The sequence below is a fragment of the Artibeus jamaicensis genome, unplaced genomic scaffold, assembly GCF_021234435.1.
Source record: "Artibeus jamaicensis isolate MK-2021 breed Jamaican fruit bat unplaced genomic scaffold, CSHL_Jam_final contig_1998, whole genome shotgun sequence".
In the NCBI taxonomy this organism is placed as follows: Eukaryota; Metazoa; Chordata; class Mammalia; order Chiroptera; family Phyllostomidae; genus Artibeus; species Artibeus jamaicensis.
The window spans coordinates 2,643,126-2,657,327 of NW_026521407.1; the positions used below are offsets into that span (position 1 = coordinate 2,643,126).

Consider the following 14,202-nt stretch of genomic DNA (forward strand, 5'->3'; position numbering starts at 1 on the left):
TAGTGGAGGCATTAGGCCTAAATAGCATTAAATAAACATTTCATTTCCTTTTCACAAATCTCTGGCATTGAGAGATGTCTTTCCAATTGGCAGCAGACAGAAGAGCCCAGTAAATATTAGTATTCCATCCTTGGGAGGGGCCCCTGTTGTTCTGTAGCAGTTTTTGGCGTCCCTGGGTGGGCCAAATATTGCCCCCCCCTTGGACCTCTGTTTGGTAACAGATGGAATTTCAAAGCAGAACCAAAATGGTTTCCTGGGCTGGGGTTGTGGGTTGGGTGTAAGAGAAGCCAGTTTGTTTTTTTAAACAACAAATCCTCCCGTCTCTTCACTGAGTGTCTTCACTGTCAGATAAGGACAAAGGTGAAATTGCCTCCCATTTTAAATGAGCTTCCCCCTAGCTGTGGAATGCAAGGTTGCAGAGTTTAACTTCCAAGGCAGATAAGAGGAGAAAGGCTCCAATCACCCCTCATTATCCACTGTCCTGCCCTGAGGCTAAGGCCCTCCATAGGGCCTGGACAATCATCAAAGACAAAAATCCCTACTCCGGGCTCTTTAGCAGAGACCTCCCAAAGGAAATGCTCAGGCTGCTGAGGTGTTATGGGGACTGTAGCACCAGAAAAAATATATAAAATGCTGGCCGACAGAAGCCTGGCACTTTCTTTACTTTTTTAAAAAAATATTTTATTTATTTATTTTTAGAGAGAGGGGAAGGGAGGGAGAAAGAGAGAGAGAGAAATATCAACGTGTGGTTGCCTCTCACATGGCCCCCACTGGGGACCAGGCCTGCAACCCAGGCATGTGCCCCGACGGGGAATCAAACTGGCGACCCCCTGGTCTGCAGCCCGCGCTCAGTCCACTGAGCTACACCAGCCAGGGCAAGCCTGGCACTTTCTTAATCTGATGCTGCAGGCAGACTCAGTCCCAAGCCCCATAAAAGAAGAATACAGCAGTAGTAGGAAGAGGGTGGCTCAGCTTGCACAGCTCCCAACTGGAGATTCTACCTATCTGTCTTCTTTGATTCAACTTTGACAAGGAAAGAAGTTGTGGTTGTCCCTGAGGTGGCTGGGTTATGTTTGGTGGGGGTAATCTTAGGGGAAAGGTCTGTTTGTGTCTGTGTGTGCATGCAGTTGTGCTGTACACGTGTGCTGAACAACGTGGCCTGGAGTGTCCACCAGGCTGGGAGACCTCTTGGGTTGCCTGCCTGGCTATGAGCCTTCACTTCCCCTTCTCAGACACTGTCCCTCAGTTCTTGGTGTAGACTCCGACAGTCACATTGGAAAGGCTTTTTTCTTTTTTCCTTTTTTTGTCTAAAGTCAGGGTTTTTAATGTTTTGATTTCTTTTTTTTCAAATATCATACAATTTTATTGTGCTATTCTCCCAAATTTTAGTTTTTTCCCCCCTCTTTATTTCCCCTCCACCCTGCATACCTCCCCCTACTCACACTCCTCACTGTTACAAGTTCATGTCCATGGGTCATATCTGTAAGTTCTTTGGCTTCCACATTTTCTACACTAATCTTAACCTCCCCCTGTCTATTTTCTACCTACCATTTTTGCTTATTCCCTAAACCTTTCTCTCCATTCTACCTCTCCCCATCTCCTGCTGATAACCCTCTATGTGATCTCCATTTCTGTGGTTCTGTTCCTGTTCTAGCTGTTTGCTTAGTTTTTTAAGAAATATTTGATTATTAATAGCTATGAGTTTGTTGTCATTTTGCTGTTCATAGTTTTAATCTTCTTTTACTTAGATAAGTCCCTTTAACATTTCATATAATAAGAGCTTGGTGCTGATGAACTCAACTTGACCTTATCTGAGAAGCACTTTATCTGCCCTTCCATTTTAAATGATAGCTTTGCTGGATAGAGCAACCTTGGATGTAGGTCCTTGCCTTTCATGACTTTGAATACTTCTTTCCAGCCCCTTCTTGCCTGTAAGATTTCTTTTGAGAAATCAGCTGAGTCTTATGAGAACTCCTTTGTAGGTAACTGTCTCCTTTTCTCTTGCTGCTTTTAAGATTCTCTTCTTATCCTTAATATTGGGTAATGTAATTATAATGTGCCTTGGTGTGTTCCTTCTTAGGTCCACCTTCTTTGGGACTCTCTGAGCTTCCTGGACTTCCTGGAAGTCTATTTCCTTTGCCAGATCAGGGAGGTTCTCCTTCATTATTTCTTCACATAAGTTTTCAATTTCTTGCTCTTCCTCTTCTCCTTCTGGCACCCCTATGATTTGGATGTTGGAACTTTTAAAGTTGTCCTGGAAGTTCCTAAGCCTTTCCTCATTTTTTTTGAATTCTTGCTTCTTCATTCTGCTCTGGTCAAATATCTTTCTTCCTTCTGGTCCACTCCATTGATATGAGTTGCAATTTCCTTCCTGTCATTATTGGTTCTCTACATTTTCCTTTATTTCACTTGTCATAGCCTTCACTATTTCCTCTATTTTGTGACCATATTCAACCAATTCTGTGAGCATCCTGATTACCAGTGTTTTGAACTGTGTATCTGATAGGTTGGCTACCTCTTTGTTGCATAGTGGTATTTATTCTGGAGCTTTGATCTGTTCTTTCAATTGGGCTTTTTTTTTCTTTTTTCTTTTTTTTTTTGGTTTCCCTGCACCAGTTATGTAGTAAGGGGTGGAGCCTTAAGTATTTGCCAGGGCGGAGCAACCCACATCGCTGCGCGTTGTGATGCTGTATGTTGGGGAGGGGTCTGAGAGGGAACAATGGCGCTTGCTTGGCTCTACATCGGTTTTCAGTCACTTTAGCCACTGCCCACAATCAAATTGGGCCCTTCTGGTGCTTATTCCTGGGTGGGTGGTTTTGTATACATCCTGGGACCCTGTGGGTCTCACCAATGAACTCTCCTGTGAGGCTGGGAGTTTCTCCCACCGCCTCAAACCCCACAGGATTTTACAGCCAGAGGTTTTGAGGTTTTATTTCCCTGGGTTTCAGGGTCTGTCTCACTCCCCAGTTGTTCCTCCTGGTTTATCTGCATGCAAATGTGCGACCACCCGCTCCACCAGCCGTTGCCTTGCCCACCCCAGTCCACCAGCCACCATCTTGCCTAGAGACCTCTTCACCCAGCTGCCCATCTCTGCCCCTCCTACTGGTCTGGGTGAGTCTTTCTTCTTTAACTCCTTGGTTGTTGGACTTCCATAGTTTGGTTTTCTGTCAGTTCTGGTTATTTATTGTTTTTAAATTGTTGTTGTCCTTCTTCTGGTTGTGTGAGGAGGCACGGTGTGTCTACCTACACCTCCGTCTTGGCCAGAAGTCCTGTGTTGATTTCTTATTTAGTTTCATTGTGGTCAGAGATTGTGGATTGTGGTCTGTGTGATATTGATTCTTTAGTATTTATTGAATCTTGTCCTGTGGCTTAGTAAATGATCAATTTTGTAAGTGTTCCATGTATGCTTGAAAAGAATGTGTACTCTAATTGCTGAGTGCAGAGTTCTATATAAGTTCAATAAATACAGGTAGTTAATTGTGTTCGTCAAATCTTCTATATCCTAGTTAATTACTGGTCTTTAAAATCTGTCAGTTACTGACAAAGATGTGTTAAATCTCCCATCATGAGGGTGAATTTCTGAATCTCTCCTTATAATTCTGTCAATTTTTGTTTTACGTGCATGTTATTAGATGCATGCAGCTTAGAAATGTTTTCCATCTCTGTTGGTTTATTCCAATCTGAATAAAACCATGTTGCTATTTTTCTATTGTAAAAAAAATTCACTTGACTCCACTTCCTCCTTCAGCAATTCTTTGTTCCCCTTTACAGAAAAACTCCTCAAAAGAATAATGTTTAGTTCTCCCCTCCCATTCTTAGTTTTCTCATTCTTAGTGTTTTATTCACTGTTTTACATTGTTTTTAAATAACCTATTGTATAGAAACAGACTCAGAGACAGAGAACGGAATGACAGTTGTCCAAGGGGAGGGGTTTTGGGGACTGGGTGGAAAAGGTGAAGGGATGAAGACAAAGCAGAAAGAAAAAGAGACTTATAGACAGACAACAGTATGGTGGTTAACAGAGGGAAAGTGGGTGAGGGCAAGTAGAAGAGGACAAAAGGGGGATAAATGGTGAAATAGTGATAAAAAGAAACTTAACCTTGAATGGGGAACACACAATGCAATATACAGATGTGCGTTATTGAATTGTGCACTTGAACCCTACATAGTTTTATTAACCAATGTCAGCCCAATGAATTCAATAAAAAGTTTTTAAGTATAAAAATGAATACATAAACTGTTACATTTCAGAAGGAATACACAAGCATATAGAAAATTAGAGGCCCTGGCTGGTATAGCTCAGTGGATTGAGCGCAGGCCTGCGAACCAGAGGATCATGGTTTGATTACCAGTCAGGGCACATGCCTGGGTTGCAGGCCAGTTCCCAGCAGGGTACCCACAAGAGGCAACCATACATTGATATTCTCTCCCTCTCTCCTTCCCTTCCCCTCTAAAGATAAATAAATAAAATCTTAAAAGAAAATCAGAAAATATAGATAAGCAAAAATAATAAAAATGAAAACATATTCTCACCATGCTGAGAGTTTCAATGCTTAGTAAAATTACAGTAATAACTGGATCTTTTGTGTATATATATATATAAATGTTTTTTTAAATCAGCATGAGATCATATTATACATGCCATTTTATAACCTCTTTATATTATTTATTCACCTCTACCTTTCCAAATTGGAAATTTTTCATCTCACCCAATACATAGACTATAAGCAAATTTTCCCAACTATCCCAAAACATGTCCTTTATAACTGATTTGTCCATACCAGTAGCTAACCAATGGCTACATGTTGCATCTGGTCTTCTAGTAAAATCCCCTCTTTTCATGACACTACCTTGTTGAAGGGACTAGACCAGACATCCTACCTTTTGAATTTGTCTGGTGCTCCCTCCTGGTACTGTTTAGCTTGTCCCCTTATAACCTGAATTTCTTATAAACTGAAAGCCAGATCTGGAGGATTAATGGTTCCAGGTTAAACTGCTTTGATGAGATGGGTGTATGACAGACGGTGTTGTACATCTCACATCGCGCCTCATCATAAAATGCCATAGCTGGTGACACACCTATTGTGACAGAACCACTGGTTCTGGTTCAGGGTGAGGAGAGTCTAATCCCTTCAGTGTGAATCACGTTTCCCCCTCGAGACCAGAAAGAACGTCAGATCCCTGCCCGCTCACTGTCCTGATGGGTTTGAGCCAATGAACAATCCTTGCCTGAATCAGTCATTTCATAGGGTTTGCAAAATGATGGTGTTCAAATTCTAGATCTTTCAGTAAATTTTTTCCTTATCAACTGAATTTATTTGATCATCCTAAAATACAGTTCCTACTATAAAGGCAAGATAAATGTTTATTTTCCTTTCATCGCCAATTTTCAAGGTAAGTTCAGCTAAATAGCTCTATAAAAGGATAGCAAATAACTATGCTTAAACCCACTCTAATCGGCTTGCACTCCCGCCCACACACAAAACTCTGGTTAAGTTCACTGATGACCTCCAGGTAGCTCCATCAAGGGGCAAGTCCAGTTCTCACCTGACTTGACCTATCAGCAGCATTTGAGACAGCTGATCACTCCCTCCTCTTTGAAACACTTCATTTGACTTTCAAGACACCACCTTGCCTTAATTATCCTTCTACTTCACTGGCCATTCCTTCTCAGACTCCTTTGTTAGTTCCTCTCATTTACCTGACCTCTTTCATTGGGCGTCCCAAAGCTCCCTCCTTGGACTTCTCCATCTACACTGACTCTTTGTTTGACCTTGAACCAAAAGGTCATTTCAATTCCATCTCCCTACCTGAACAAGCCCCAAATCCTTCCATCCCTACGGTGAATTAAAACTCGAGCCTCGCAAGCTTTCTGTGTGTGACCTCCTTTCTCTGTTCCATCATATTCCCAGCCATGGTGGCTTCAGTTCAGTATTTCACAATTACGGCTCTGGTTTTATGTTCTCTGTTTTGGCTCCTTAAGGACTTTCCTTACTTTCTTGTGAGCTCAGTTATCCATTTAAAAACTAGGATTTGTCATTAAGAATCATTTCTCTTTCCCTTTCCCTCCTTTCCCCTAAAAAAAAAAAAAACCCTCCTTTTATGTTTGTAACTATTAGTGATATGGAATGAATTACCACCAGCTGGGTCTTTGGGCAGAGGAAGTGTTTGTTTTAGACTGTGGGAAATTGGTGATTTGGATATAATATAGAATACATTTCCTTTAGATGTCAAAAACAAACCTATGCACTTAAAATGTTTGTTATATTTTATGTAGCATTTTTTAGGTGTGGTAGCAGGAGGATTTTTAGAATTAAATATTCTAAAATATTGCCAGAAATGGAAGTGTAGCGGTCACATTTGTGATGTCCCCTGGCCATGGCTGATGAGTCCACGACTGGATACACCAACTCCCCTCTGTGTTTTATGCATGTTCACTCTGCCTGGAATAGCCTCATCCATTCTCACCCTCTCCCTTAATGTATCTAGCTGACTGATACCTATCCTCAAACCTCAGTCCAGAAATCATGTTTTCTTCAAAAAGCTTTCTCAGGTTCTCTCTGCCTAGAGTTAGTCCTCCCCTTCCTCTGTATTTTGCAGGTAGTTTAGTGATGTTCATTAACATGACAGTTTTAATTACTTGTTCACACATTTATTTGCTTGCTAATTTTGAGTTTATTTAGGCTGAGACTGGTCTCACTCATCTGTGTAAGCAAAGTACTCCCAGCACCAAGTACAGTGCTTACAACAGCTAAGTGCTCAAGAATGTTTATTGAATTTCTGAAGAAACAGTGACGAACTGGGCTTGAATGGAAAGAGAGGATTTGAGATAAGAGGCCTGGTGGAAGAGGTGGATTTTGAAAAGAATCAGAAATGCCTTTGGAAAGCAGGAACTGCTGGCTCATTACCTAGAAATGTGTCCTTTGCCTCCTTTCCCCAAGGCATGTCTGCCTGCTCAGGAATTCTCTCAGGGTTCCCGGAGCTGTTGTAATCCTCAAGTCAGGTCTAGACCTGAGGCTTCCGAGCCGCCCCCACTGCTCACAGGCTCTCCTGGTTTCCCAGTACTTTCTGTCTCTGTCGTCAACACAGCACTTCCACATACAGAGCATACGTCAATAGAGCACTTCTCGTTTACTCTTTATAATAATCGTGTTGAAAAAGGGATTTCTCCCTTTCACAGATGAAGAATTCTTAGAGAGGCAGTGCCCCAAATCAAACAGTAGTAGTAAGTAGCAGTGGCAGGTTTTGAATCCTGATTATTTAACTCCAAAACTCACATTCTAAATATGACACTAGTCAGTCTGATTTCCAGTAGGACGCAGGATAAATCTGGCACCTTTGAATGTGTGCTGAGTAGAACTGTGTAACAAATCTGCATGTGAAAAAAATTAATACTGTAGACAAAGTCAGGGATGATCCACGTGAAAAGTGTAATTTGTCCTAGAGCAGCAACAGAAATGAAACATTCACCAACCACTAACATGTGTCTGGCTTTTCTTTTATTTATTTATTTATTTATTTTTAAAGACTTTATTTATCTATTTTAGAGAGAGGGGAAGAGACAGAGAAAGAGAAGGAGAGAAATACCAATGTGTGGTTGCCTCTCACATGCCCCGAACCCCTACCAGGGACCTGGGTGGCAACCCAGGCAGGTGCCCTAACTGGTGATCAAACCAGTGACCCCTTGGTTCAAAGGCCAGCACTCAGTTCACGGAGCCACACCAGTCAGGGCTGTCTGGCCTTTATTTTAAAAAGAAACATCAATTTGCTGTTCCACTCATTCATGCATTCATTGGTTGATTCTTGTACGTGCCCTGACCAGGGATCGAACCCACGACTTTGGTATACTAGGATGACACTCTAACCTGACCTACCCAGGCAGTACTGGTTTCAATCCTGACTTTTCCTCTTACCCAATATGCCAAACTGGAGAAAGATAGCCTATTAAAGGGGGTAATGTGTAAAATGGGATAATAATACTTAAAGGGTTTTTGTAAGGATTACATTTTTTAGATTTACTTATATTTTTCATTACATATTGGTTTTGAGGGTGCAGCTTAGTGGTTAGACAATCATATACTTTACGCAGTGTTTCCCTCAATAACTCCAGTAGCCCCAACTGACACCATACATAGTTACCACCATGTTATTGACTATATTTCCTGTGTCTTACTTCCTCATGAAATGTATTCTTCTTGATCCCTTCAACTCTTTCACCCAGTGCCCCAACCCCACCTCCCCTCTGGCAACCACCACTTCCTTCTCTGTACCTACGTGTCTGTTTAAATTTTGTTTGCTTACTTTGTCCTTTAGATTGCACACGTAAGTGAAATCATATGGCATTTGTCTTTCTCTGACTCATTCCACTGAGCATAATATCCTTCCATGCTGTCACAAATGGTAAGAATTAATACTTTTTGTGGCCAATATTCCATTGTATATATGTACTACAGCTTTTTAATCTACTCATCTATTGATGGACACTTGGGTTGCTTTCATAACTCGGCTATTATAAATAACGCTGCAATGAACACAGAGGTGCGTATATCCTTTTGAATTAGTGTTTTGGGTTTCTTCAGCTAAATCCCTAGCAGTGGAATTGCTAGACAGTAAAGCAGGTTCATTTTTAATCTTTTGGGGAAACTCCATACTGCTTTCCACAGTGGCTGCACCAGTCTGCATTCCCACCAACAGCACACTAGGGTCCCCTTTTCTCCACATCCTCACCAACACTTGCCATTTGTGGATTTATTGATGATAACCATTCTGACAGGTATAAGGCGGTATCTCATTGTGCTTTTAATTTGCATCTCTTCAATGATTAGTGGTGTTGAGCATCTTTTCATGTCTATTGGCCATCTGTATGTCCTCTTTGAAAAAGTGTCTGTCAGATCCTCTGCTCATTTTTTAATTGGATTGTTTTTTAGTGTTGAGTAGTACAAGTTCTTCACAAATTTTAAATATTAACCCTTTATTAGATGTATCATTGGTGAATGTGTTCTCCCATTTAGTAGGCTGTCTCAGTTTTTTTGATGGTTTCCCCTGCTGTGCAAAAACTTTTTAAGTGATATAATCCCATTTGTTTACTTTTTCTTTAGATCAGTTGGTTGGAGCTTCACCCTATAGACCAAAAGGTCGCAAGTTCCATTCCAGGTCAGGGCACATACCCAGGTTGCTGTCTGATACCCTACCCCCAACTTGGGGCACATACAAGACCAATAAATGTTTCTTTCTCCCTCACTAGCAGCAGTGAAAATAAATAAATAGAGTTTAAAAGCTCTCAATTCCTCAAGAATTTCTGGAACAAAGAGAATGGACCATTCAAAGTCTTTCTTTTTTCTTTTTTTTTTTAATCTGTCATGTATTTTATTTCACTCAAAGTCTTTCAATGAGAATTGCCAGACTGCTTTCAAGAAAGGCTTTCTATATCATACTCTCATTAGCAGCAGAGGAGTACCTGGCTTACCTTAATAAAAAGAAATCTACTCTTGATAACTGCAAAATGTTAGCTTAAACTTCTATTTCTTTGATTAGCGAAGTTGGACGTTCTATCCTTCAATCTCTAAAAGTTTAGTGGATTGTTTATTCTTATCCTTTGCTCATTTTTCTATCAGGGTAGTGTTTCATCCCTAGAACAATCGCTTTTACAATAAAATAAAAATAAAAAAATTAGCCCTGGCTATTGTGGCTCAGTAGATTGAGTGCCAGCCTGCAAACCAAAGAGTTGCCGACTCAATTCCTAGTTAGAGCAAACGCTTGGGCTAAGGGCCGGGTCCCCAGTGGGGGAGGTGCGCCAGAGGTAACCACACATTGACGTTTATCTCCTGCCTCCCTCTCCCTCTCTCTAAAGATAAATAAACAAAATCTTTAAAAAAAAAAACACAAAACACCTACTTGCTAGTGCATCACTGCTAAACACCAGCAGAGGTCCACAATGGCACGCTCGCCCACCAGTGAACTTTCACGGCCAGCGGGCTGCCTTTTTCTCCTCACGGCGGAAGCCGGGTTCCCACACATCACCATCGCGGGAATTGCAGCAAAGGCTTTGGCTTTCCCCAGCCTCTGCAGGACCATCTCGCGGGATCTCAGCTGTCCTTGGGACCTACGACCTGACTACAAATCCCAATATGCAACTCGCTAAAGGCCCGAGAGTCCGAATGATGTCTTGGGTCCAAGGTCATGTGTCTGTCTGCGTAAGGCGTCGGTCCTCTCTTTCACGCCTTTTCCTACAGTTTCCACCTTAGCCGCCATTTTGTGCGGGAGGTTACGGAACTTCTGAGTCCCGCCGACTCTATGATCTTGCATTTCGGGGATCAACCAATCGGAAGCCAGATATTGGAGAAAAACCCCGCCCTCACCCGCAAGGAGGCGGGAAATGCCACGAAGCTCCTGTGGAGAGAGAGGAAAAAGCTGTGGAAAACCAGTAAGAAAGGAGGAATTGAGCATGTCAACCAATGGGAACGCAGAGGGGTTGCAGCCAATGAGAGTGGGGGGACCCCGGGACACGTGGGTGGGGGAGCTGAGCTCTGAAACCTAGAGCTAAAGCTGGGACGTAAGTCAGTCACCTTGAGCGGGGCGAGCGCCGTGGTCTGAGCAAGGGCAGCAGGGCAGTGGGAGTGCAGGTGACTTGGGGCTGCACACCCGCGGTTCTCAAGGATGTGGGTTGGGCTGTGCGGAGGGGCATTTACCCCTAGGGCCGGGAGAGATGATGGGCATCTGTAGCCTTAACTATTAGTTAATTACCAACGGTAATGACCGACTTACTCTACGCCAGAGGCTGTGTAAAATGAACGAACAGGACCCTGCAAGGCACCTGCCCAGTGTTGGCCTCCAGTCTTCCCGAGAGACCATCCTCTTTCGCTACATTTCCCTCCTGGGGCTCAGGCTTGCTTCCTTTACTTCCGATCTCATGACCTTCCTTTGCAGATCCGTCTCACAGAAAGTGGTGGACCCGGGAGTTCATGTTGTCCCTCTGACCTCTAATGCTGGGCATGGTGCTAGAAAGAGCGTGGTCCAGGGAGGACGGGCGAGGGTGAAGGGGACGAACGAAGGTCGCCACTATAAGGAAATAAGCAGACTGTCAATGGAATTTTTTGTTTTCCTCTGCAGATTGAAAAAATGCAGACCACCGGTGCTCTACTCATTTCTCCGGCTCTGGTAAGCTGTGGCTCCGGGGTGCTCTGTAGTGCCAGGAGTGAGAGCCATCATTGTTTAATGAATGAACTGAGAGAATCTTGGCATCCTGATGATGTTGGCTCTTTGGGGAGATTATAGGATGTGATGCAGTTAACCCCTGCTTATTTGGATGTGTGAACCAAAGTATGTCGTCTTGGGAATGTGGTCAGAGGGTCGGAATCTGATGTTTACCCTCTGTTTGACAGCCCACTAATAAAAGTGATTCTCTCTCTTGGCTGAGCATTAGAATCAACTGGAGATCCTTGAAAAGTACTGATGCCCTGGCTGTACAGATTCTGGGAATGAGAGTGGAGCCTATGCAAATGTATCAAGAAAGCCATGTTACAAAGGGCTCTGCTTAGATGTCTGTTTCAGGAGCCTCTCCAGGCTTACTAGTCCACTCCATTTCAGGATATATAGCAATGAGTACCATTTTAGCAAAATGAGATCTCCCCTTTCTGATTCCTTCGGTAATCTGGGTACAAAACCATCCTGAACCTGGTTTAATATTAGTGTGGGCTTTTGCTGCATTCTGGGATACTTATCAGGGCCCGTAGAAGTGAACTTTGGTACCCACTTTTAAATGGGAAGGTTGCTACTGCCAGCAACACCAGGGTCTTAGGGCAGCTGTGTTTGGTGCAGGCATAGTTGGTAGAAACAGGAATACATGAATTGATCTTGAAGTATATTGGACTTTTCCTGTTCCTAACATTTGCAGTCCTTCTTGACAGAAGCTCAACATTCAGATTTGTTTGTTTTTTCTTTGTCTGATTTGGGGGACGTGTCTTTCTGATTTTACAGATCCGCTGTTGTACCAGGGGTCTAATCAGGCCTCTGTCTGCGTCCTTCCTGAGTAGGCCAGAGATCCCATCTGAACAGGTAAAGTAGTATGGGCTCACTTACGAACTTCTCCAGACAGAGGTCCTTCAAGTTCATTGTGTTGCCTTTAGGCCAAAGTGGAAGGAGAGTTAGAGACTCTGTGGTGCTTTGATAGCACCCTGCAGCCCTGAGGTGAGCATTGTAGGGGAGAAACTTGCAACAGTGAGGTTACCCTAAGAGTAATGCCCAGCATGCCCTGCAGTCTGAGCATTCTGCACTTGCCAGGCCGTGTGCCAGCAGTTTCAGAGCTCAGGCAGGTGGGGTAAAGGGAGTAGAATCAGACATTGTCCTTGTACCTCACTCTCTCCTTTATCTCTTCCTCTCTTTCCTTACTTCGCCCTCTCTCTGTCCTTCTAGCCTTCCTACAGCAGCTCCCCACTCCTGGTGGCCAGACGGGAGTTCCAGACCAGTGTTGTCTCCCGGGACATTGACACAGCAGCCAAGTTTATTGGTGCTGGGGCTGCCACAGTGGGTGTGGCTGGTTCAGGGGCTGGAATTGGAACAGTGTTCGGCAGTTTGATCATTGGCTATGCCAGGTGAGTTTGGGGGTGGTCTAGAGTCTCTCGCCGTAAATTCCAACCTGTTTGGGGGAAGTCTTGGCATGAGAAGATCCCTGTGGCTTCCAGTTTATTGTACCTCTTTCCTGTTTTCTCCGGAGGAGAGCAGAATTCTCTGAATGAGAATTTAAACATGCTTCCAACCTGGCTCACTTAAACTTACCATGTTGGTACTCTGCTTGTCTGTCCAGATCCCCAGGATACATGTAGGCTAGGCCCTCCCGGTGTTAGCACTCCCCATTCACCTAACCTACCTGAGCCCTCCACCCCCAGCCCATGTTCTCACCCCTTCCTTTCCATCGATCTCTGTCCCTGGCAGGAACCCGTCTCTCAAGCAGCAGCTGTTCTCCTATGCCATTCTGGGCTTTGCCCTGTCTGAGGCCATGGGGCTCTTCTGTTTGATGGTCGCCTTCCTCATCCTCTTCGCCATGTGAGCCTCCATGGGAGTCACCTACCCATCCCTGCTGCTCCGACTCCAGGCCATGCCCAGCGCTGGGACATGCTAAGCTTTACCATTAAACACAACATTTCTCTAAACCCATATGCCTGCGCCTCTGTCCTTTGACCTTGGAGAGGGTCTTGGTGGAGAGGTGGGGCAAGGGAAGTGGGGTTGGGTTATTGCTGAGTAGGAACTCTTTGAGGCTGAGAAAGGTCACTGCCATACCTGTAAGAACCTGGACGGTTCTCTTTCTCTCCCAGAGGGAGCATGAACTTGTCTGAGAATTGGTGCTTTTTCCCTTCCAATTTAGTGTAGTAATATGTGACATTTCTGAGGGGCTCAGTACCAAAGGCTTTATGCCTTTATCTCAACAATGTTATGAATTAGAAGTACAGTGATTAGAACTGTTTTTGCAAATGGGGGAATGAGGCTTAGGGAAGCAAAATAACCTGACAGCTGTCACAGAGCTGGTAAGTGGCAGAATTGGGGGTTGCCCATCAGGCCAGCCTGAACTTTGAACTGTGCCGTCCCATGTGTTTTAGTCTTGGCCACACAATGGAAGTGGCGCAGATAGGGAGACTTAGTCCCAAAGAAGTTGTACAGCGCTTACAGGTAGAGAGAGGCCTCTACCCACCTGCATTTAGTCTCACTTGTATATTTCGTTATCGATTCACCTTTTGGGTGCCTAGGGGATCTTTTTGTATTTTGTAAAATATGTTATTGATTTGAGAGAGAGAGAGAGAGACATTGATTGGTTGCCTCCTGTACATGCCCTGGCCAGGAATCAAACCCCCAACCTTTTAGTGTTTAGGACAATGCTTTAACCAACTGAGCCACACTGGCCAGGGCCCTAGGTGTTCTTGAATAAAGCAGAGGAGGCACACAGTCTCTGTTCTTGGAGAATGTACAATCTTAGCTTTGCTAGGAATAAAAAGGGTGTTTAGGGGGAAGGGAGGGGGAAACAAACTAACAAATTGCTTAGAGCTTTGCCAAGCATCTTGTGGTCTCAAAAACGTCTCGGCTTGACAGGCTCTCCCGCTTGGCTGAAGTGGGACTGATACCCAGGTAAGAGGAAGCTAAGCAGATACATCTGCAGCTGCTGCTTCTCTAGCAGGAGCAGAACATGAGCAGAATGGAGTCAGGTTGCTGGTA

At 43.9% G+C, this 14,202-nt stretch overlaps 1 protein-coding gene across 3 annotated transcripts; it reads left to right on the plus strand.

Annotated features, from left to right (window-relative positions):
* Nucleotides 1-10,360: 10,360 nt before the first annotated feature.
* Nucleotides 10,361-13,148, plus strand: ATP5MC1 (ATP synthase membrane subunit c locus 1). Of its 3 annotated transcripts, none has more exons than XM_037150014.2 (5): nt 10,361-10,423; nt 11,110-11,157; nt 11,977-12,054; nt 12,412-12,590; nt 12,931-13,148. In XM_037150014.2, exons 1-5 carry the CDS (start codon nt 10,376-10,378, stop codon nt 13,043-13,045), a joined length of 468 nt encoding a protein of 155 aa, XP_037005909.1. In that variant the 5' UTR covers nt 10,361-10,375; the 3' UTR covers nt 13,046-13,148. The 3 variants fall into 3 exon arrangements, with proteins under 3 accessions (XP_037005909.1, XP_053529181.1, XP_037005911.1); XM_053673206.1 differs by lacking the exon at nt 10,361-10,423 and adding an exon at nt 10,529-10,552; XM_037150016.2 differs by lacking the exon at nt 10,361-10,423 and adding an exon at nt 10,533-10,622.
* Nucleotides 13,149-14,202: the final 1,054 nt, after the last annotated feature.

Coding starts and splice junctions, on each gene's coding strand:
- ATP5MC1 (XM_037150014.2), top strand. CDS start 10,376: ATGCCACGAAGCTCCTGTGGAGAGAGAGGAAAAAGCTGTGGAAAACCA. Junction 11,158..11,976: donor TACTCATTTCTCCGGCTCTG/GTAAGCTGTGGC, acceptor CTGATTTTACAG/ATCCGCTGTTGTACCAGGGG. Junction 12,055..12,411: donor CAGAGATCCCATCTGAACAG/GTAAAGTAGTAT, acceptor CTGTCCTTCTAG/CCTTCCTACAGCAGCTCCCC.